Source organism: Xenopus laevis, chromosome 4L (assembly GCF_017654675.1).
Source record: "Xenopus laevis strain J_2021 chromosome 4L, Xenopus_laevis_v10.1, whole genome shotgun sequence".
Classification (NCBI taxonomy): Eukaryota; Metazoa; Chordata; class Amphibia; order Anura; family Pipidae; genus Xenopus; species Xenopus laevis.
The window spans coordinates 91,110,584-91,134,096 of NC_054377.1; the positions used below are offsets into that span (position 1 = coordinate 91,110,584).

At 37.0% G+C, this 23,513-nt stretch overlaps 1 protein-coding gene across 2 annotated transcripts in view; it reads right to left on the reverse strand.

The window, feature by feature from the left end:
• faf1.L (Fas (TNFRSF6) associated factor 1 L homeolog) overlaps positions 1 to 23,513 on the reverse strand; it is a 151,137-nt gene that overhangs the window by 20,164 nt on the left and 107,460 nt on the right. For both annotated transcript variants that reach the window (XM_041589257.1, NM_001091736.1), the window contains 2 exon segments: positions 9,496 to 9,632; positions 7,128 to 7,216 (listed from right to left, as the gene is read on the reverse strand). In XM_041589257.1, coding sequence (XP_041445191.1) covers positions 7,128 to 7,216; positions 9,496 to 9,632 — 226 coding nt within the window.

Below are 23,513 nucleotides of genomic sequence, written 5' to 3' on the forward strand. Positions count from 1 at the left end.
CAGTTTGTCAGCTTTAATTGAGACACAGCATCTAGTGCTGTGTATAAGAGTGCCAATAATGACACTTTTTTACAGATATTATTTTCTATTGTGACATCTCTACTGGCGTTTTGGTCTATACACAGTGGTGAAGTTGTTGCAGCCTGATAATGTCCCACTGTTCACCCCAGCACAATCCATGCTAGGAACTAACAGTAACAAAGGTCCTGTGGATTTTCCTTTTAATTAAATGTGGAATCTATGGTTTCCCCACATGACAGCGGAACTGCTTTCTGGCTCTCACTGCAGGCCCCAGCTCCAAACCCCTGGAATTCATTTGAGAAGAGGGAAGATTAATGATTGCAACAGAGCAAGAGATATACACTGTATATTCTCAAATGGGTTTCAGTTATTTCCACAGTTCAGGTTTTGTTTAATGAGCTCAGTGTTTGCAGTCTGCTAAAAATAGTATAAAATGCAAAAACAACAAAAGGATACACGTCTGAACTATGGGTAACCCTTACCTCACACACAGCAGTTAGCAGTGGTTTGAGCCCTGTACTTTCCCCTAGCTCAAAATGTGGGATAAAAAGCCACAAATTGCCTGCCGCTAAAGTCAGTGCTACACAATTCTTTACTGAGCCCTGCAGAAGAAGAAAATTTGTATTTGATGCTGATGGGAGTAGAAATCTTGCCAACCCATCCTTTGGGGCTTTGGCGATATATATTTGTCCATTACTTGCTCATGGTCCATTAATAGGTTTGATATTGGAGGCAATACATGTACTAATACACGTGTGGGGTTTCAGGCAAGAATTACATTAAAATTTACAATTTAGAGTGACTTCAAAAGGATTTGTAATGTCTTGTGCAGAGAGAGTGACACAAAAGTCAAAAATTCTAAAACCAAGGGCAAGTCATAGGCTCTACATAAAAGCAAATGCATTATGGCAAATGACTAGTAATCTAACAAACTATGCCTCAATTTAAATGATAAAAAAAAACCTGTGGCACACCCTTGTCAAATACAAACTGAAAGAATACCTACCCTGAGTTGTATTTTTCCTATAATACCTTGAACTACCCAACTCTGTTGTCTTCTGCTTGGCAATTAATCTGACACCTTCTATCTTTATTCCTACGCATGCAACAGATTAACAAAGGTGCTATCTCTGCGTGTTTTCCAAAGGCAGCACATGTACTGTAACCCATTTCTCCCCGCTCTAACCAGTGGTAAGCACATGCATGCTGGAAAAGGGCAATTCTGAAAGTAGTTGAAAGCCATTTACTTGTGTAACTATATGAAATAAAAAAAAATCTAAGTTTAAAAACCTTTAAAATATGCAGAGCCACTCATACCACCACAATATTGGATGTGTGCATATTTAAAATTCGGATATTGGTTAAAAAGCAATGTTGCTAAGTCAACCTAGGAATAATGTGAAAGAAATTAGATCTCTGATAGAATTTATTTCTTCTGCTTAACACAATTTTTTTTGCCATATCATATGATTTGATCACGTTATGCTGTGCAGGTCTATTACATGGGACCACTGCAGAACAGAATTTGTAAAGACACTATTAATAGGGGCTGCTGGGAGAGAAAACCTTTACTGGGGTTGCCAGGAGAAAGAATGTTTGTGCTTTGGGTTCCCACCTTTTCTGGAACAAATACCAGCCTTCCTATATTTTTATGTTTTTTCTCTATTAATAACATTGGCAATCCACTGCAGGGCAAGGCCACAACTAAGGGCAGGCAGAAGAGACTAATAGAGAGAGTTTGTGCTAATGCGTTATGGTAGTTGAGGTAAGAGAAAAACATTTGGCCTATCCATGGCTGTGATGGAGAGAATCCATCACAGCCACCTTGAATTATAACTGATCCACTGTATTGGACTGCTCAGTGAGGTCATTTGTCCGAATGCATCAGAGAGGGTCCTGTCTCAGATATTATGACGGATTAATAAAGTGCTAACATATTCTGCAGTGCTCTAGAATAAATGGATGTATACAGATTTACATACAAAAACAACCAATAACCTATACAAAAGGTAAAGAGGACTAACATCATGAATAATACCCTGCACTGTATTGCTGGAAAGTCTTGACAGAATATGCCGCCACCGAGAATTTTCTTTTGTTGTATTGCTGCAGTGTGCACAGGGTTCAGGAATCAACACCCTGTTGCTCTCTAGACACTAATGAACAACAACTAATGGCAATACTAAACAACCACAGTGTTCAGGTCAAGCCTATAGTCATGCTGGACAGTCAAAAGTCTGCAGAGCACTTGAACAGGAGGGTTAAAATTCCATTGAAACGTATTTCATTTGGACACTCAAACACCTACACTGTTATTTCAATATACTTTCTCATAAATTGGTATATGCGTATGGTTTCATTGATGTACCAAGTAAACGGTATACTGTATATGTGCATTGCTACACAGGCACAAAGATACTATTTGTTTGATATAAAAGAAAATCCTGGATGTGCAATGGGAGAGATACAGAGCGCTTGTACATCAACATAAATCAATATGGTACAGCTCTCCTCTGCTGATCTTTCTGACAGTGTTGAAGACGAGCTGCAATACAAAAGTTATTTCTTACAAATAGCACAGTTAGAATAATAATAGCAATAAAAATAATATCTTCACCAATACAGCTCTTTTTTATCCTTAGATCACACAGTGCTTTACGCAGTAATGAATACATCTATTCCGTTATTACTGCTCCACTTTTTATTTACCTCTGCTGGATGAAAGGCTTAGCAGGCTCCCTGGGATTTCAGTCTGTGACCTTCTGCCTGTTAAGATGTTCTCAGAACCTTTCCCACCTGTCTGGCATTTAGTGTAAAATGCAATAAGTACTTTCTGCTTACAGTAAAGGAAGAACGAAGGGAATCAATGTTCCAGCTCCTGCTCTGGGCTGCAATATTCCATTTATAAGTGTTTAACCCCCTTGATGCCAGTAAGGCCTTCAATATATTGAAACTCCTTTCCAATGGCAAAGGTCACCTGTTGCAAAGGGTGAGGTCAAGCAAACCCACACAATCAGCTGCATGGGGAGGGTACATGAAGCAACAGGTTAACTCTGTGTTTATTAAAGCCTTGATCTGTGATATTGCAAGTGCTATTGAAGGAGAAGTCATCAAAATTCATGTAAACTATGCTAAAAAGCGAAAAGCTTTTTTTCCCCCACCCATAAATATTTTCTATATTTTCTCTTCCATTACCACAATAGTAGTGCAGAATTTAAACAATACAACCAAGTGAACAAACTGTTGTCATTTAATTTTATGTGGCATGACAGTGATCTTTTCAGCCTTTATACATTTTTGGCTAAATAACTATATTAGAAATAGGGATGCACCGAATGCAGGATTCGGTTCGAGATTCGGTCTTTTTCAGCAGGATTCGGATTCGGCCGAATCCAAAATAATGGATTCGGTGTATAAATATTAAGAAACATTTTTTATTATGCATAGCCTATCTATTAGCCCAGTTTTCATTTTTACACTTAACTGTTCCTTAAATGGAAGCAAAATCAACCTACTTGTGTTTACATGATTATCTGATAAACAAGGTACGAAGATCCAAATTAGAGAAAGACCCGTTATCCTGAAAACCCCAGGTTTCGAGCATTCAGGATAACACGTCCTATACACTCATAAGATAAAAATGTATTCACAAACAAAAGTGAGTCCTGATCATATTCACAAAATTTAAATCTTTACTCTATCCAAGCATTACAGACATCAAAGCTTTGATGGAGTAAAGATTTAAATTTTGTGAATATGTGCTGTGAGTGCTTTCATTTTCTTTCTTTTTATATATTTTTGGTTAGCACCCGGCAATTCAATAGATGGTAGGTGAGTGCCGGTAATCGTGTGTGTGCATAAACAGGCTGCATAATATCACATGAAGCCACTAATAGCTAACGACACATATTTTACTACAAAAGTAATTGATTAGTTTACAGCCCAAGTGTGATTGCAGATTGCATGGCAGCGGAGCGTCACAAATAAAAAAAGCTGCTCTGACATGGTTAGGTTAATCCGTAAAACAATTGACGAGTTAAGGATAATGTTACATATAAGTATGTGGCTACTTAGGATTGTGTGTGTACAGGATTTGTACAATATTCACATATTGAGCAATAACAGACTCTGACAGCAAACAAAAAAATAAAATATTCAGCAGGTTCATCTAACTTGCGGCATCTCCACCTGTGAAAAGCTTGTCACTAAATGTTACTGTAATCCTTTCAGACTGCTTCCTCGGGCAAATTTCATGTGCATAGAGCTGGAACTTATAGGTTTAACACACTGTGCCTTGTCTGGTTTGAATGTGACAACGTGTCAGTCAAACGCATGGATCTCAACAGTATCTTTACATGCAGGAAGGTCTTTGGTTAACTTGTCCCTAAACTCTTGTTTCTTATCAGGAGCGTTTGAAATAGGAGCTAAAAGGGGATAGAGGGGTTTCATTGTTAATGACATTAGGAGTTTCTTTGTTATCCGCTGTACTAATTAACTAACAAACTAGCAAATGCCAGAGGTGCTGTTGCCATAGATAGACCATAGCCATGCCATAGTTGCTATTTATTGGACTGGTGGGGGCTCTTTGGGCCTTTGTGTCCTTGGAATGCCAGGAACTATTTTGACTGCCAGTCCAGACCTGGAAAACAGTATAGGGTTTGCACGGTAATGCAGCTGACAAGCAAAAGTCTTTTGCCAGAATTTAGAAGGGCATGAAGTGGTTTAAAAAACAATGGAGTACACAGTCTGTCAAGACTAAGCTGCCATCATCTAGGTGGAATGGGAATGAATAAGTGTTTCGGAAATTGACTTGAAAACACATTATTTATATAGATTCACACAATGTTTTATCAGAAAGGTTTTTGGCATAGCAAGTGCCTGGCTCATTCACTATCCACCATTCGGCTTTTTTTTTTTTTTTTTAATGATTTATCTTGCCAATCCCTACTCACTGATCCCAGTGGTTTTGCTTGTGCTTAAATGTTTTCAGTTTGAGTATATGCAAAGTATAATATCTGAATAAAAGGTACCATCTAAAATTAAAAAGATACATCTGATTTTTAAGCCAAGCACGTAAACCATTGACATGTGGCGTTAATGGTTTAAACTCATGTCTTGCATGTTAGATCAAATAGGAGAAACGTCTGCACTATTTTGAAGAAAATATACCACAGTGCTGCCTCTTAAAAATACTTTTCTAAAAGTAATTTCTCTGCACTTAAGCTGGCCTCATAGAGTTGTTTAGCACCTAATGTAGATGCACAATGAAAAACTCTTGACAAAAAAAAAAAAGAGACTTGTTGGTCCAAAGAACATCAATGCATACAGAATTCCCTGATAACTAATCTACCTACTACTACTGTATACCCTGGATTTCCTATTATTACAACAACCTATTGTAAAATACTGTACCTTTATTATTACAGGATACAAACTCTTCTCGTAAACAAACAAAGAATATTTAACAAGCTCTGCCAGCACTAGATACAGTGCTTTCTTAAATAAAGCAATTTTGTTGATCGTCTTGTGGTTTTCTTTGAATGTATGTAATTTATAGGAAAACTGTATCCTGTTTGCTATTGTCATGACATGAAAAGACTTTGCATTTGGATACATTTTGATCTTCAAGAGAGCAGGCTCAACAGTACAATGGGCTGACTTATGTATAGAAAGTTACACGAGTTCCAACAACAAGCAACAAAGGAAAATATTGATTTTTCTCATGGGTTTTCACAAAGAATGAAATAAATGTCTTTTTTGTCTTGGTAATCTACTTTACAGCATTGTCACTGTATCATACAGCTTGTAAGCACATTCCTAATACGGGCAGACTGCTGATGAAATAAGGTGGGGTGGCAGGATAGTGGGAGCAACAAGTAATTATGAAATATAGTTAATTTAAAGCAGAAAGGAACTGTGTTCGGTGCTCTTGATGAGGCCACAAGGATAAAGTCTTCAGAAGATCACATAATGGGAATTGCACAATGGCCAGCACAAAAATACATCATGCTAGTGTTTTAACAATGCGGCTGAAAACAATCCTTAAAACCATTGATAAAAGGACAGTTATATATGTAAAGTAGATCCATGTAGTTTCCTCCATTACCTCTCATTTGGCAGGTGGGACACTGAGTTGTGTTTAAAAGACCTAGATTATATGTATTGCCTTGGGGATTTAATAAACGCTAAACTAGCTCAGCTTTATCTCAATTATATTTTGTGGGTTATTTTTATGTGAGGGTTAAATAAAAGGAGCTTGACAATATTACTGGCTCCTCAGGCAATTTGGTGGTTCTGTTGCATTCCATAACACAAAACTGTCCACTATATAATCCTATTTAGATATTATCTGTTATGTTAAAAAACATTTTTTTTTAAATGTTAAAGTAATTTTAAAATACAAAAGTGTAACAAGACAGACATCCGCTGAACTGGAAACAGTGGTGCTATCTATAGGTTGATGAACTCTGCTTATGAAATTCAAGAATGTACACATATGTGCATGGCTGAACAATGCCTTAAGAAAAAGACTGCTAATGTGCAGATAAGCAGCAGGACAATGATCCGTGGGAAGGGCAAAGCACCTTATATTACACATTCCAACTCCTTACACATTCCAACCATCATTGTCATTTATTGAATGAGCAACAGATAAACATTCCCTTCTCAATACTCTCTGATTTCTGTAAAACTGAATGCCCTGCAAAACCTTTGGAAACTTTTCAAAAATATCTGTAACGATTAACAGAGAATTTTCATCATATGTAAGCAGAATGAAGGAAAAAAAGCATCTCTCAGCATGTATTAATGTACTAAAGCGTAATTCAGTTTCAAAGACATCTCTGACAAAGACATCTGCTAGAACAAATGTTCTTCTTGTAAAAAAAGTCCTTTTGTACACTAATTGCAAGGGATGCCCTCATGTCTCCTCGAAAGACCATATTATATGGTTGCTTTATATATTGCTAAGAGTGATAATATTCCCCCCTATCCTCGGAACTGAGAGCTTCCCTTCATTAGCTTTGTTGTCCTTCTCTGCACAACTGGTTGGTAATATTTCCACTATACTACGGCCTCCTAAGAGAGAGGTCACAGGTGTGACTTACTTCATCCTTTATGTCTTCCTGCTGTTGCGCAGTGAATATTTCCATTGCCGAGATCAGTCTCATCATTAGTTCATCCACGGATGTATTCCCTGGTAACAAGAAAGAGCAGAGAAAACCAGCAGGGGATTAATATTAAATGAGTTTTCAGTGGATTAAAACGTTATTTGGAAAGAAAAAAAATTCAGGTAAATCTCTCATTACAAACAAAATATAAAACAATGAAAAATATACAGTTAGGTCCATAAATCTTTGGACAGAGACAACTTTTTTTCTAATTTTGTTTCTGTACATTACCACAATGAATTTTAAATGAAACAACTCAAAAGCAGTTGAACTGCAGATTTTCAGCTTTAATTCAGTGGGCTGAACAAAAGGATTGATTAAAAATTTGAGGAACTAAAGCCTTTTTAACACAATCACTTGATTTCAGGGGCCCAAAGGTAATTGGACAAATTAAAAAACTTTGCTGGCAATGACAGCCTGAATTCTTGAACTCATGGTGACATCACCAGATTCTGGTTTCCTCCTTTTTAATGCTCTGCCAGGCCTTTACTGCAGCGGCTTTTAGTTGCTGTTTGTTTCTGGGCGTTTGTGTCCGAAGTTTAGTCGTCAACAAGTGAAATGCATGCTCAATTGGGTTCAGATCAGGTGACTGACTTGGCCATTCAAGAATATTCCACTTCTTTGCTTTAATAAACTCCCAGGTTGCTTTGGCTGTTTGTTTTGGGTCATTGTCCATCTGTATTATGAAACGCCTCCCAATCAATTTGACTGCATTTAGCTGGATTTGAGCAGAGTGTCTCTGAACACACTCTGAATAAATTTGGCTGCTTCAGTCCTGTGTCACATCATGGATAAACACTAGTGTCCCAGTGCCACTGGCAGCCATGCAGGCCCAAGTCATCACACTGCCTCTGCTATGTTTTATAGAGATGTGGCATGCTTTGGATCGTGAGCTGTTCCACACCTTCTCCATACTTTTTTCTTGCCATCATTCTGATTGATCTTGGGTTTCATCTGTCCAAAGAATGTTTTTCCAGAACTGTGCTGGCTTTTTAAGATTTTTTTTTTTAGTCCAAGTCCAATCTAGCCCTTCTATTCTTGATGCGTATGAGCTCTGTATTTACTTTCATGAAGTCTTCTCTTTATGGTAGACTTGAAAATCTCCTGGAGAGTGTTGTTCACTTGTGAAGGGGTTTCTCTTCACCATGGAAATGATTCTGCGATTATCCACCACTGTTGTCTTCTGTGGACGTCCATGTCTTTTTGCGTTGCTGAGTTCACCAGTGCTTTCTTTCTTTCTCAGGATGTACCAAACTGTAGATTTTGCCACTCCTAATATTATAGCAATTTCTCGGATGGGTTTTTTCTGTTTTTGCAGCTAAAGGATGGCTTGTTTCACCTGCATGGAGAGCTCCTTTGACCGCATGTTGTCTTCCACATACAAGCACCCCCCCTCAAATCAAACTCTAGGGCTTTTATCTGCTTCATTGATAATGACATAAGGAAGGAATTGCCCACACCTGCCCATGAAATTGCCTTTGAGTCAAGTGTCCAATTGCTTTTGAGCCCCTGAAATGAAATGATTTCATTTCAGGGGTTTAATTTTTAGTTACTCACATTTTTATACAATCTTTTTGTTTTCAACTCACTGAATTAAAGCTGAAAGTCTGCAGTTTAACTGTATCTGAGCTGTTTTATTTAAAATTCATTGTGGTAATGTACAGAACCAAAATTAGAAAAAAGTTGTCTCTGTCCAAAGATTTATGGACCTAACTGTATACAGGACAAAATGTTATGCCTCCCAGTCAAAATTCCTTTTCGAATGTACTATCCCCTATATTAAATAAAAGGTAGGGGACCAGTAGATGCTTCCTGTTGACTGGTTGCAGCAGCAAACCTAGACCAGTAGCAAACTGAACATTTTACATGGCTACTGCAAGTGAAAAGTTGTACTTTCCACTTTGTGTAATAAATAGCTATATTATATTAAATAGAAGGGGAATGTGTCAATAACAAAACAGACAAATCATTGCGAGAATTGAAGACTTGGGGGAAATATAATGCACTACAGCTACATTAATTCAATGGCGCAAGTAGTTAAGACAAGCAGTACACAATACAGAAAGGGAGTAGAGAGATGGTGCTTTCACTAGTAATTACATTTATTTATATAGTGGACACAGCACTTCAGACAGATTGCACATTATTCATTACCCAACGTCCCTCTCACACTCATGCAAAAAAGGGTTATAATAATAACTCAGCTGAATAATAAGTTTCATACTTATAGGTCTGCTGGTTTTGCAAGCCTAATGTGATGTCTCACTGATTTATTATGCATCTTAGTATATCTAAATAAATATACCTTGAATGACATTCAGTACTTCGTTAGATGATCGTTTGCCCATGATAATGAGGAAAAGTGGAAACTGATCTGTTTGCTGTGTACGGACAGTCTGTGCTACCACACTTCCAAAATGTCGGGTGCAGAGTGTCAGAAATCTGTATGGAAACAAAATAAAGAGAAACATTTAGCATATGAACAAAAACATTAACACTAAGGGGCAGATTTGTTAAGGTTCGAATAGTAAATTTGAATTAGAATTTTCAAATTGTATTTATGGTCATAATTTACAAATTCGAATTAGGAATAATACAAACTCGATTCGAATTTAAAATTTGAGATTTATCAAGCCTCCTAAAACCTGCCGAGTTCATGTATAAGTCAATGGCAGAGGTCCAGTAACCCGTTTGAAGATGTCAATAGCCTAATAGTTTTAGACATATTTTTCATAAGTAACCTCACATTCAAATTTTGAGTATATTTGAATTTATTAGTGAAAAAAACCCATGAATTTGAGATTTGACCTTTAATAAATGGGCCGCTAATATTTGTATAATTTAATATATATTAGGTATTATAGACACGTTATTATATGGATGATTTGTCTCTAGTAATCAATGTAATGGCCACACACAGGTTGAATGTGTTATAAAAGCTTAAGTGAATGTGCTACTTCCACCAATGTTTCTTATGCAAGTGCACTGAAAAAGTTGAATTTGTGGTCAGCTATAAAAGAGGCAGACAATGTGCACAATCTGAAAAAAAAGGAATGGTGGATGGGGACAGAAGAATGAATGTCTGCAAGAAAAGAAGAATGGGCAAAGATGGTGAAACCACAATAATTATTCATTACTATTAAAACTTCTGTTTTGCAAATATCAAGTTCATTTCACTACTGATTGCGAAATGGAGTTTCAGAGGAATTTTGCATTAGTGTCTTGGGATATTTTTGAGACTACTGATGGGTCTCTTTGAAGGTCAGTGTCAGCAACCCTGACTAATTATACAGTTCTAACATTGAGTTAAGCCCAGAGTTACTGATTCTAAGTTGGGTCTAAAACCTTAGTCGAATTAAATAAAAATGAATATAAATTAAGAACTGCTCAAAAAAGCACTCTGAGTGAGGTTTATATAGATACATTATTGGGTTTAAAATATATACAATTTATAGCAGAGCAGTCTTCTGAGCACTCGTCATTTACTCGTCATTTACATTAATTTTAGATTTTTAGTGGTTTCTGAGAAAATAGAAGTTTTAGACTGCTAACAGGATTTTTCAGCTCAGTAGTTCTCTATGAAGATAAGGGAGGAAGTGACTATAATTGTCTAAGCACAGTATTCAGATAACCCTAGGGTTGGTGACTCTCAGTTGAGCCAACAGTCCTGTATTCAGAGTCTAAAAATGCAAATATCTTAGACAATGCTAAAAAAGGAAAATTAATCTAAATTACAAAAGTGCTCAGAGAAGCACACCAATTCATATTTTTGAGGGTTTAGAGCCCCTATAACAAGGAAAAAGAAGGTAATCATCACATGCTTATGGGTATACCAAGGGGCAAGCACTCTACCAAGCAGTGTTATAAAGGTTACGTTACTCTTGGCTTCAAAAACCACAAAAAAATAAATGACGGCACAGGATCCAACTTGATCTACACAGAAATGTTTTACATATCAAACAACGGTTGACAAGGCTATATGGCTTGTTTACAAACAGGGGGCAAGTCGTACAGCTATAAATCTGCACAAAATTCTTTTTTTGCCCATATTGTGTTCTACCTCTTCTTTGCTCCCAGTGCTGACTTTTGCACTTCTGGTACTGTAAATGCCAGGCTAAAGGGTACAAGTCATGCAAAGTGTAGCAGATGGAAATCTCCCTGCTAGCCTCAGTGTCATTCAGTGAGCATAAAAAGGTTTCTGTGGAAGCTTGTACCTGTTCAAAGCTTCCTAACCATAGAACACTGCACTCTGCACTGGCCTTGCACTGGATGCAATGTGAAACTGTCCAACCAACACAGCGTAAATAGTGCAAAACCTGTATTTGCCAAATCCCTTTAATCTCTATTATTTCACTCTGTATTAAAACTCCAGAAAGTAAACGCCACAAGAAAAAAAGAAAACTACTGAATGTATAGGTTAAGTTTCCTAAAACATGATTAATTCCACTTAGTTTGATTCATTTTTATTTTACATGTATAAAAGAGAAAATAACATTAATATCCAGATTTAAACAAAAAGGCACTCAGATATTAGCATATAAAAGTCCGGCATTAGTATTCTTACCACGATGTAGAATAAATGAAAAAACTGATAAAGCTTTTCTGTTCCATTAGAGGACTGTCTGAAATTAGCATTTCTTTCAAGAGAAAAGGGTAGCTTATGATATGTTTTCAGATCTGATGGTAAAAGTAAATGTCATAATAATAATGAATTATGAAAGACCAAATGCAAATATGGAATGCTTTAATAAGATCCAATTTAATAAAGTCTGTAAAAATAATAGAGTTTTAATAACATGGGTCAGAAAAGGCAAAACAGTGGAAATTTCTGGGAACTCGCCACTGAAAGAGGTCTATTAATACTTAATTATTTTCATGAAACATAATTTAAATTGAGTGTTTTTTTAAATGTTAAGAGAATAAAAGTGTAGGTAGAGCGGGAACGGATGATTTGATTAATTTATGATAAACACAAAATAATATTGCATTCTATAACTCTATTAACCCAAAATGATTAGATTTAAATATTGGGAAAATTCTAATGTAAACAAGTAAACTACCTTTACACTCTAAGGTTCCATTCTTTCTATTGGGTTAACGAGCAAAATAACTTTGCCGAGTGTTCCACAGCAAACTTGCAAAGTTTTTTTTCTCCGTGATATTTAGAAATAAATCTTATATTTAAGTGGAACAAAATACAAATTGTGCGTTAATACACTAAAAATCTATGAACAAATATGTTTTGAAGATGTACCCATAATTTCTGTCTGGGGCCCCTAAAAAACATTTCATATTGTGCTGAGGGGCCTAACAATTATGGGCTCAAAAGTCTAAGTATGTTTTTGATGGTGGCTATTTATACAATAAAACTACAATAGGGTTCTTTTTATCTCCAACGAATATATGTTGCACATTATAGGACAGTACACACTACACAGTTTTACATGATTTACGAGCATTTAATATATGTGTAGTAACAATGAAAGCTGATGATCACTGCAATGAAAAGCTTACAGTCTAATTGGGCTTTCATTGCAACAACCTTATACAATACTTTTCAGAGTCACATGATACACTGAAAACCAACTGGTATTTCTAAGCCTCGCAAACCATCATTTACTTGAAATTGGACAGGGAGTTTATGAGAGGCATGGGGCAGTTCAAAGTGCAGTAGCTGACACAGCTGCCTATGGAGCTCCTCAAAAGAGCCAGATGTCGTGGCATGGAAATGTTCTCCATTCAATGCTGAGAACCTGGATTAACAGGTCTCCTCCTATGTACAGAGGGAGGTGAATTTTAACGAACAGAGGGCAGGCAGCACCCCGCCATTCTTGCTTCTTTCTCAATTGTACAAATATTTAGTCGGATAAAGCAACATGGCAGGCATTTCTACAAAGAGTTTTCAGCTTCCCTCTCATTTTATTTAATTAACAGTTGCGCAAATGTTGCAAAACTCAGTGCTAAATGGATCTGCAAACCCTTGTGTTAGAAAGCAGTGCCCTGCTCATTTAACAATATCAATGGCCTCTATAACTGAAAGTATAACTGAGCAAGAAATGATTCAAGTGTAACTACAAAAGATGTTCTAGGTTCTGGCATTGCTATGAGTATGGAAACTTGGCCAAGCTCAAGTATGAAATGATAGAAGTGGCTCATCAAAAGATAAGTGTGATTACAGAGGGCACACGTATATGCATAAAGTAATGACATAACTAAAATTGTATAAAAAAAAACAAAAAACTAGGCATAATATATACAATAACTAGGGTGGTTGGTTTTTATCTTCAGTTAATATTTTATGGGGAGAAAACCAGGGAACAGGACACTCCAATATAAAAATTACCAAAACTTTATTTCACATCACATAGATTTCCAACATGTTTCAAACCCATATTCAGGGGGTCTTTGTCAGGGAGGAGAGCATGAAAAAAAAAAAGTATATCTTGGGGCAAATTTACTTACCCTCGAAGTTGCGACAGCGTTAGCTTTGCCGCACTTTGCCAGGCGAAGTTTCGCCAGGGCGCCCCTAATTCACTAAAATCCTAAAGTGTGCTCAGGGAGGCGAAAGGTAGCGGAGTTGCGATAGCGTTACTTCGCCAAGCAATCGAAGTTACGCTAGCGATGTCTAATTTGCATACGGCGCTAAAGTAAAGTACAATGGACATATATGTAGCAGCAAATACATAATACTACACATGCCTCGGAAAGCTTCATAAAATAAAATAGAGTAGTTATTTTGCCCTATACATGTGCCCACTATATAGTTTAGGTGCCATATGTTAGGAAATGTAGGGGGGAAGGAGGATGCCCCCAAAAAAATTTACAATCTTTTTCAGCCAATCACCCTTAAAAAAGTAAAAGACGCTAGTGTTTTTTGGGACTTCGAAAAAATTTCAACTTATTTTGAAGCAAGCCCTATCTACTCTATTGCACTTCACCTGGTCTGAGGTGGCGAAGGCAAGTCTGGCGCAAGAGGTAACGTTCAGTAAAATGCCCAAGTTAGCGTAGTTAAGTCCATTAACCATAGCGCAACTTCGCCTGGCTTAAGGGTGCGAAGTAGCGCTAGAGTAGTTCCACTTTGCTAGCGAATTTATGCCAGCACCCGTTAGTAAATCGGCGAAGTAACTAAATGACGTCACGCTGGTGAATTTGCGCTAGCGTTAGCCGTTCGTGCTTTAGTGCATTTGCCCCCTAGTGTTTTTATGAAATGTGGACTTTCAGGTAGCCCCCTGGTATAATATGGTGTGCCAATTAAATGCTCTTGTAATATTTATGGTGCCCAGAATAAACAGTGGGTGTTGCTAACTTGCTCACAGAACAGACATATAGGACAACTGTGGTGCATTAAAACTGGGAGACGCTTGCATTCATTCTACTACCCAGAGATATTGCTATATGCTTCACACAGGAAGATAATGCCACCAAATTCCAGAAGATTGGTAATAAAGCCCTCTGTATTTACAGTATGCCTGATAACTAAACATCATTTCATGAGCATTATACCTGTTAAACTTAACATCTCTCAACAGCAGCTTTTCTCCTTCATAACAATTATTTTGCCACAGTTCACACAATTTTCACTTCTGTGTTCATGGCTTCCCACTGCTTTCTTTGCTCTTTTTCCCTTTTCTGGGCATCCAACACAGTATGAAAATCTTGAAGCAGCATAAAGCAAAATTAATTTCCTACATCTGGCTGATGTCAAGTGCAGAAAATTTCCCTAATCGCTTGCTGATCTGCTTGTGGGACGAGTGGCGAAGAGGATCAACAGACGGATGCTTAATAAATTACTGCAGGGTGTGAAGGTCAAAAAGAATGAACCAAAGAAAGCTCTCACACAAGAAATATTAAAAAGCTGGATTTCTTGAAGAGGCATTAATAAAAAGGCAGCTTGCCTCTACTCCAAACGTTGAGTGCTCTCAAAAAAAATGGAGCAAGTGAATCCACAAGTGCCCTTAAGGAGTTCACAGCTTTACAAACTAGGACACTTAAACAGAACATGTGTCAAATGGTCCTTAACTATGAGAGGATATTTTAAGTGCACTTCACTAACAATAGCATTAGTCCTGACGACAACTGGCTTATACATTTGTGCCGTTCACTGCCAGTGAATATTCAAGTATTCAATTGTTACTTCACCATTCAATTGAGCAACACTGTAACTACTGAAAAGCATGTATATTTACATTTAGACATCCAAATCAAGATTTGCACATGAGAAATGCATTGCAAAATTGATACCTTCAGCGAAAATGCAGATGGTAACTCTATAGTGGCAACTCCAATATGCCTAGTGTTTCTGGCCTTGACTAAAGGAACTTGATGCACATTTCCATAGCATGTCAAAGAAAACTGCAGACACCAGGAACCACTAGTGATATGCAGTTGGTATAAATGATTATATATATAAGGACAGGGACCACATTCCTCTTGTTTCTTAACAAAGCACATGAACTTTTGTATATTCTAATATTGTATTGTTCCCTGTTTATTCTATTATAGAACTGTTTTCATGCACAGTACTGTACACACATATAGGGTCGTACCTATCATATAGAAACTCAAGGGCCTGTGCCTATGGTGGCAGATTTAGGAGGGTGGTCCTCACAGGATCATCTATGCATGCACCGATCATCAGGGAAGGGGAGAGGCTGGGGTCCGGTGCCTAGGGCAGCACTGGACCTAAATACAGCCCTGTACACATTCACAAGTACAGTGCTATAGATAGAAATACAAATCCACACATTCCTTTACAATGAGTAGCCAGAAATAAGAGCTCTGAAAGTAAAATAATATTATACCTATCCACATAATACCTGATGATACATGGTAAATATGAAACTGCTTACACACTTCAACTGGCCATAGACGCAACGATCCGATCGTACGAATCATGGATTCGTACGATTTTCTGACCGTGTGTAGAGAGTCCCGACATTTTTCGTCCAGCGGAGATCGGTCGTTAAGTCGATTGGACAGGTTAGAAAATTTCTGTCGGCTGCCGATAATATCTCTTCGTGTATTGCCATTCGTACGATTTTCAGTGGGAGGGTCACTAGCTTTGTCAGACATAACTGTCGTACGATTGCTGTCAGGGGCAGAACATCGGCTGATCTGTTCTTTTACTACTTTATTTGATTAGAATGGTAAGACTTTGATCTGAATGATTAGTGGCAGGTCGGGAGATGGGAAAGTCCGATCGTACGTTGATTTGTACCATCGGATCTTTGCGTCTATGGCCAGCTTAAGTTATTCAATGTAAAGGTTGGTAGATATCATATACAGAAGACCAAATTATATTATTAGCTTTGGTACTTGGCAGGTTATGTTTTATTCAGTAAGAACCCCAATGTTTCGAGAAATAAAACAAAATGACTGTTTCTTTCTAAGAGAGACTAAAATACCTTTCAGTGTCACAGACAATTAAACATGTAGCTGCAAATCCTAAAAAACATAATGAGGAAATCTCCTGACCATACTTATGAGGTGTAATGGTCAGTAAGTAACAAGAGAAGCATTTCACAGGATTAAAAGGCCAGTCTTATCAGACAGTGATCTTTATGTCAGGAGGGCAGATTGTGACCTGCACAGGAACCCAGTACAGTTCATGGAACATTTTGTTACAGATGACTTTTGCTAGGTGTTGCAAAGAATAGAGGTCTTTGTCCGCTGGCAATTTAGATATACGGGAACCTCTCTAGGTGCTTTCAAGTCCTATTTTTTGTAAGTCTACATAGGAACCAAGATGATGTACAATACACTGCTAATTAATGTATGGAACTAATTAGTACTATTTCAAAAAGTTATTTAGTCACCTTTTTTGGTTAAAGTCATAGCTTACTCTCAAATTGCTATTTTAAAAATCCTTAGCCCTGTCAATGTAAGATTAGAGCTATATCTGTGATAGATTTAGATTTTCTGTTGAAAACATTGTAGCCTTTAAAGTCATTAAATGCTGAGCCAGAAATCTAGGCTAAAGAAAAGACAACAAAGTTTTGTGACCAAATAACCTACATTAATTTAGAGGGAACATTTTTTTTATAGGAAATGCTAAAAAGAGCATCACAAAGCAACAATAATAAATGTTACAAGTCTCCATAAAATGCATGATAGAATTGAGTTGTGGCTCCACTTTGGTGGGGTAGCTCTAAGGTACTGATGTCCACTGCAGACTTTTTGGCAACACTGGGGAACAGAATCCATCGCACTTATTTGGTAGTAACAAAACTGTAGATGGTTTTGAAACCTACTATTTGGTTATCCAGATATCCAGAAGCTGTACTAACTTGTAAAACGAACTATTAAAAGAGCAAAGTTTTGAGAAGCTTGTCTCTTTCTCACAGGTTACTAGTTGTTAATGTGAGAAAGGGGCATGATTCCGGTATTCACAGAATCACAACTGGCATTTTCTTTTTTACTGTACCACTGCCATTCAAAAATGGGATTATCACCTTGTGAAAAGAAAATCTTCCTGCTGCCTATTTAACTCATTTACTAGCGGAATTGGAAACTGCAGTAAACTTATCATTAAGCGAAAACTGATCCTTTAAGGACTCTTTAAGTCGGTCACGCGTTATCATCCTATCAAGTGTTTCCTAAGAAGGTTAGTTTACCTGTTTAATCACAGGATAAAGGAAGGTATTTTAAACTGTTAAACCCCAAGCACATACACCTTAATATTGTTAAACATTTTCAGAGACTTTCACTTCTTCCTTTAGTATTTTTCTTTTTTTTTTTTGGAGTTACGGGGACTGGATTGACATGTACATCTCTGGATAATATTGTGCAGTATGGCCGGTTAACAAAAAGATATGAACAATTACTGAGCCGTTATGAAACTCAAACCTAATAAAGTCATTAGATGTTGCCCCACTCATGATCCTTCTCAAAGCTTCTGAAGTTACAGGAACATACAGCATTGTGTGATAAGACAATCACTGCTGGCAGATTGCAAACCTCAAGTTAAACCAGGCTGCAAATTGATCTTGACATTTGGTTAGAACAGACACTATAATCAAAAGCCTAGCAGAAAGGGAGAAAATGACTGGGAGAACTCAAGCAAGAAGAGCAGCTATCCATTCTCTTGGATAGTTCTTGCACAGCTGGCTGTCACTCCCAAGAGAAAAGCAAGGCTGAGAAACATTTCATTACACAAAATGGGTGCAGGACTGTCAGGTCCACTGTTCATCTAGGATCTAGAACAGTGGTTTTATATCTAAAGCTGTCCTTAGCAATGTCAGCGCCAGTCTCTGAGTGAAGGAAGAGTCAGTATGCAGAAATTACTTTATGTATGTTAGCTTAAAAAAAAATGATGAGGAGACAGAAAAAGTCCCAGAAATGAATGAAAGCATGGATGGATCATTTCCGTTATAGGGCTCCTGAACATCTAGACTTGTAAAGTAGGTTCAATATATAAAATAAACATTTATAGTCAATCTATTTTAGGATTTGGTTCTCCCTTAAATGGATGCAGTCTCTTGAGTTTGTGCTTTTAATTTATACTACGTATTATGAATTTGAATATATTGTATGTATATATAAAAGATAAACAAGTAAAAAGAAAAAAAAACCTTGAAATATACTGTTTGGATAAAAATTCAATATCCACACTTACAATACAATATTTGTAAGTGCCACCTTTTGCAGCAAATCAGTATTTAAGGTAAGTTATGCACAGGTATGGGACCTGTTATCCAGAACACTAGGCATCTTAGGTTTTCTGGATAAGGGATCTTTTTGTAAATTGGATCTTCATACCTTAAGTCTACTAGAAATTCAGTAAAACTTTAAATAAACCCAACAGGTTAGTTTTGCCGCCAATAAGGATTCATTATACCTTAGTTGGGGTTAAGTACAAGGTACTCTTATTATTACAGAGAAAAAGAAAATAGTTTTTAAAAATTTGGATTATTTGACTATAACGGAGTCTATGAGAGGACTGTCTTCCCGTAATTCAGAACTTTCTGGATAACAGGTTTCCGTATAACAGATCCCATACCTGTACCAGCAAAGCACATTGTTCAGGAGTGATTTTAGACCATGCTCTCAGGCAGAATTGCTCCAGGTTAAACAGACAAGGCTTGGGTGCCATAGATACTCAATTTAATTAAGATCAGGACTTTAAGCAGGCCAATGTAAGATATTACGTTTTTTGTTGTTGAGCCACTCCAGTATCATTTTGGCTTTATGTTTATAATAATTGTACTGTTGAAACATTAACTTTTGGTCAAGCTTCAGTATTTTAATCAGACTGATACAGGGACTCTTGCAGTATTCATTGTATTTTCCATTATCCATGCTTCTATTTTAACACAATTCCCAAGCCCTACTGATAAAAAGTAGCCCCAAAAATCACCACTATACATCAGTATAGGTATGGGACAACCATATCGCAAGCTCTACATAACGCTGGCCTGTATGGGAAGGTGGCAGAAAAGAGGTATTTCTCATAAGAAAACCCATGTGAAAGAACATTTGGAGTTTGCCAAATAGCTTGGGAATGAAACAAATGGCAATGCGGAGAATAGATCCGAATTGATGCCAAGACACAACTTAAGCCAAAGTTTAATATTTGTGCCTTGAAGGGAACAATGTCCACACCTAAAACAGCATACTGTTAAACAAAATGGTGGTGGCAAAAATCTAGAAATCCAGGTTCTGTAGTCAAGCAGGCTATACAGCAGGCAGCTGAAATGTGTCCTTCTACCAGCACAGTAATTTTAACAGACTAAATATTGAAGAACTGGATAAAGCATATCAAATTCAATATTTACAATACATTCCCTCTGTGGGAACCAAATAGGAAGAAAACACCCCCGTGCCACACCTGGGGTATGAAGCAGGAAAGCTTAGCTGCGAGAACATGGCCGGATAATCTTCAGTCAAGCAGAGAACAGTTAAAGAGGTTAGCAGCAAGGGTCAGCACCTGTGAACATGGCTAATTGCTTCACAAACGGGAGGAGGGCAAAAGCAGAAAGCAGTAACAAGTTGCCTTATCTCTGCAACAATATAAGACAGTGCAGTTAAACTTGGGTGAAACAAATGGACAACTTAAACATTGTTTAAAATGATGTTACAGATGGGCTCCAAAATAATTCTGCCGTAACAAGAATGTTTTGCAGAAAAAGGTTTTATGATGAAAGATGACTAATGCTGATATTAAACATGGCAAGAATTTTTGGTGTCCTTTTTTCCTTTTATGTATCATCATTACTGCAGAGTGATGTGGTATTTCTGCATTTTTCTTAGTGCACAACAATTATTTTTTCTTTCTAGAACAGAAAGTTGTGATTCATATAACTACAGGTTTTAAATGAAGTACCTCACTTGTACGTGTAAATCATTTTCATATTTATACAAAAACAACCCCAACACCAAACAGCAGACTATTTACCAGTATTTAAGGTGTGTAAGGAAGCTTCAGTTTGTTCAAGACCCTATGAGGTAAAAGAGAAAAATACACTGTGGTATTAAGGGGCCCATTTACTAACAATCAAATTAATTTTTTTTTCACAAATCTCTAAAATTTGTGGTTTTCCTATTTTTTTTTTTTTTTTAAAGCTCTAAACATTTGAGGTTTATTAACTGTAAAAACCACAAACACCTCTAATGCAAAACTTTGCCAGGTAAAAGTTGTCGAAGTCAATGGGAGCTGTGCTGATCCTACTGGACCGTTTTGAATCAGTTCAGACTTTTCGAGGTTTTCGGATTTGTTTTTTGTTAGGAATTGCTCGAATGACTTGAATGTTTAGAGGTTTTAGAGGTATTCGTAATTTTTTTTGGATTGTTCAGCATTCTTTTCCGTTTGTACTTTTTTTATTTGGGTCTTTTAATAAATGTCATGACATTCGTAGTTTTAGAGAAAGCAAGTTTAGTAGTGGTTTCAAAAAACACTAAAATTTGCCCTTTCCTAAATAGGCCTCCACGTGTAGTATCACATGAAAACTGACCATAGAGTGCGAATGTTTAAATATGTACTAGGGAAAGTTTCACAGGAGAGTACTGATGAGCGTCAAAAAGATAGAATGTTGGTACTACATATGCAAGGGGTAACAAAACTGGTTATTCATTCGTTTGGAGATTAAAGCAAACTGCATTTTACCAAATCAACAAATGATTCTTTTTATGGATGACCTTTTAGTTGCTTGTTGTACTTCCATGGTATTTAGAATGCAGAATAAACCACAGCCCTCAAGGTTTGCAATGAGTATAACTGCCATGTTCATGATCAATCCTGAGCCATGTACAATGTATGAATGGAATGGTTTACTCATGAGCAGAACTCACTTTTTTTTTTTTTACAAGGCCATTCACTAAAAAGACTGGGTGCATCAAATTGAGAATTAAGATACTATATAAAACCTATATATGTATAGGAACTGATATACACGTACAATATATACTTATATTTTAACCAAATTAAAATGCTGTCTTTGTGGTGGTACCTGTACACATTTTATTCAAATCCCACTCTCTCCATTTTTAATTTGTAAAATTTTGTACAGTGAAGAGGAACAAGCTGTTGAATTAAGGAGACAACGCACAAGGAAGTGCGACTGTTCATTCATGTTTCTTGTGGGCATGAAGTGGAATCACATGTATGGCAGGAGCAAATAATGATAAGTCAAAGAAACCTCATCAGTTAAAGCATTCACCGCAGGTATCTGTGCAGCCAGTCAACTTCTATTACAAGTGTATCCATGTTCTGCTACTTAATAAACTCCTTTGGAAAAACATTACAAAGCAATTACATGGCTAACTATTGTTATTATGAAAATGGTCTGAAAGACTGCATTTTTTCTAATGAAACTACACCACATTTTTTGTTAATATAAAATAAAAAGGACTTCAGATCGAAACAGGGTCTGGGACAAAGCATCAGCAGGTATCCTTGTGAATTGAGCTGCTACAGATGGTTACGGAATAGCATTTCATTCTGCATGATGTTATGGATAAAAGGTTGGGAGGGGAATCTATGGTGGAAATGAATGGTCACAGCAGTGTACAAAGGTTCCCAGAAGAGAATATAGAGTTTTCTTCAGAAAGGACCCCAGGTCGCTTTCCAGAAATGTTGTCATTCATTTTCAACTTCTCTATGGCATTTTAAATAGGCAAGACAGTGCTCTGTTTCTATACACCACAGACCATGTGCCAATTCTGTCTTTCATATAATGCAAGATGAGTCACAGAAGTTTATAGGTTTGATGTACACAACAAGGTTGTTGTACAGATTAAATACATTTTTTAAATACTATTATTGGATAAATATATAGACAGTTTGTAGTAGGAAAATGTATTTCGCCTTTTTCTTAAATGCAATTGTAAACCACCAGGTAATTAATATTACCGATTGCCATGCCCACAATGTATGAGAGCTGCTATCAATGGCAAAGAAGGCCATTAATAAGGTCTGATAACTCACACTAAGCTCCACCCATTAAAACGTGTATTTAAATGTTATACAGCACGTGCAAACATATTGTGGCTGCATGAAGAAAAACTGCAAAATCTAGGGTCCTGGATGGAGAAGTCAGGAGCAGCCTGAAATCTGCAGGAAGCTATTAGTTATTAGGGGCTGTTTTCCAAAATGTGCCTACATCAATTTTCCCAAATTAACTGAAAAATACCAGGAAATAAGGGTAAGGGCACATACTAAGTTTCAGGGAGATTTAGTTGCCCAGCAACAAATTGCCTGTTCTTCGGGCAACTAATGCCTCCCTTTGGTAAAAGAAGCGCTGCAACTGCCATCCCGCTGGCAATTTAGATTCTAGCCAGCGGGAAGGCATTTCTGGGGGAAGTAGAGTTGCCCGAAGAAGAGTCCATTTGTTGATGGGCGACTAAATCTCCCTGAATCTTAGCGTGTGCCCTTACCCGAAAGGCAAGAGTTCTGGTTATTACACACCAGTTAGGCAGGTCCCATTTTGATTCACATATTCTGGTTAATAGAATAGGCCCTGAGACTGTTGGGAATCTTGAAATATACTTTCTTATATATTATTTAAATGTATGGTCAGTATATTAGGTTTATATGAAACAAAAAGACTGCTGCACAATGCAGAACACTGGGCAAGATTGTTTGTAATTATGATAGCTTTGGAGTCTATGATCTAAGCAAAAACAAAGAGCAGCAATTATGGATTTCATAATGGAATCAAGTACTGTATCAAGTACTTGATTGAGAAAATCAGCACAGTATACTGTAAAAATGTCAAATGACAGTTAATCAGACAGTAAACTCTACAGAATAGAACTTCAGCATTCTTCTGCATTTGTATTTATGTTTACTTTATGTAACTACCGTATATACTCGAGTATAAGCCGACC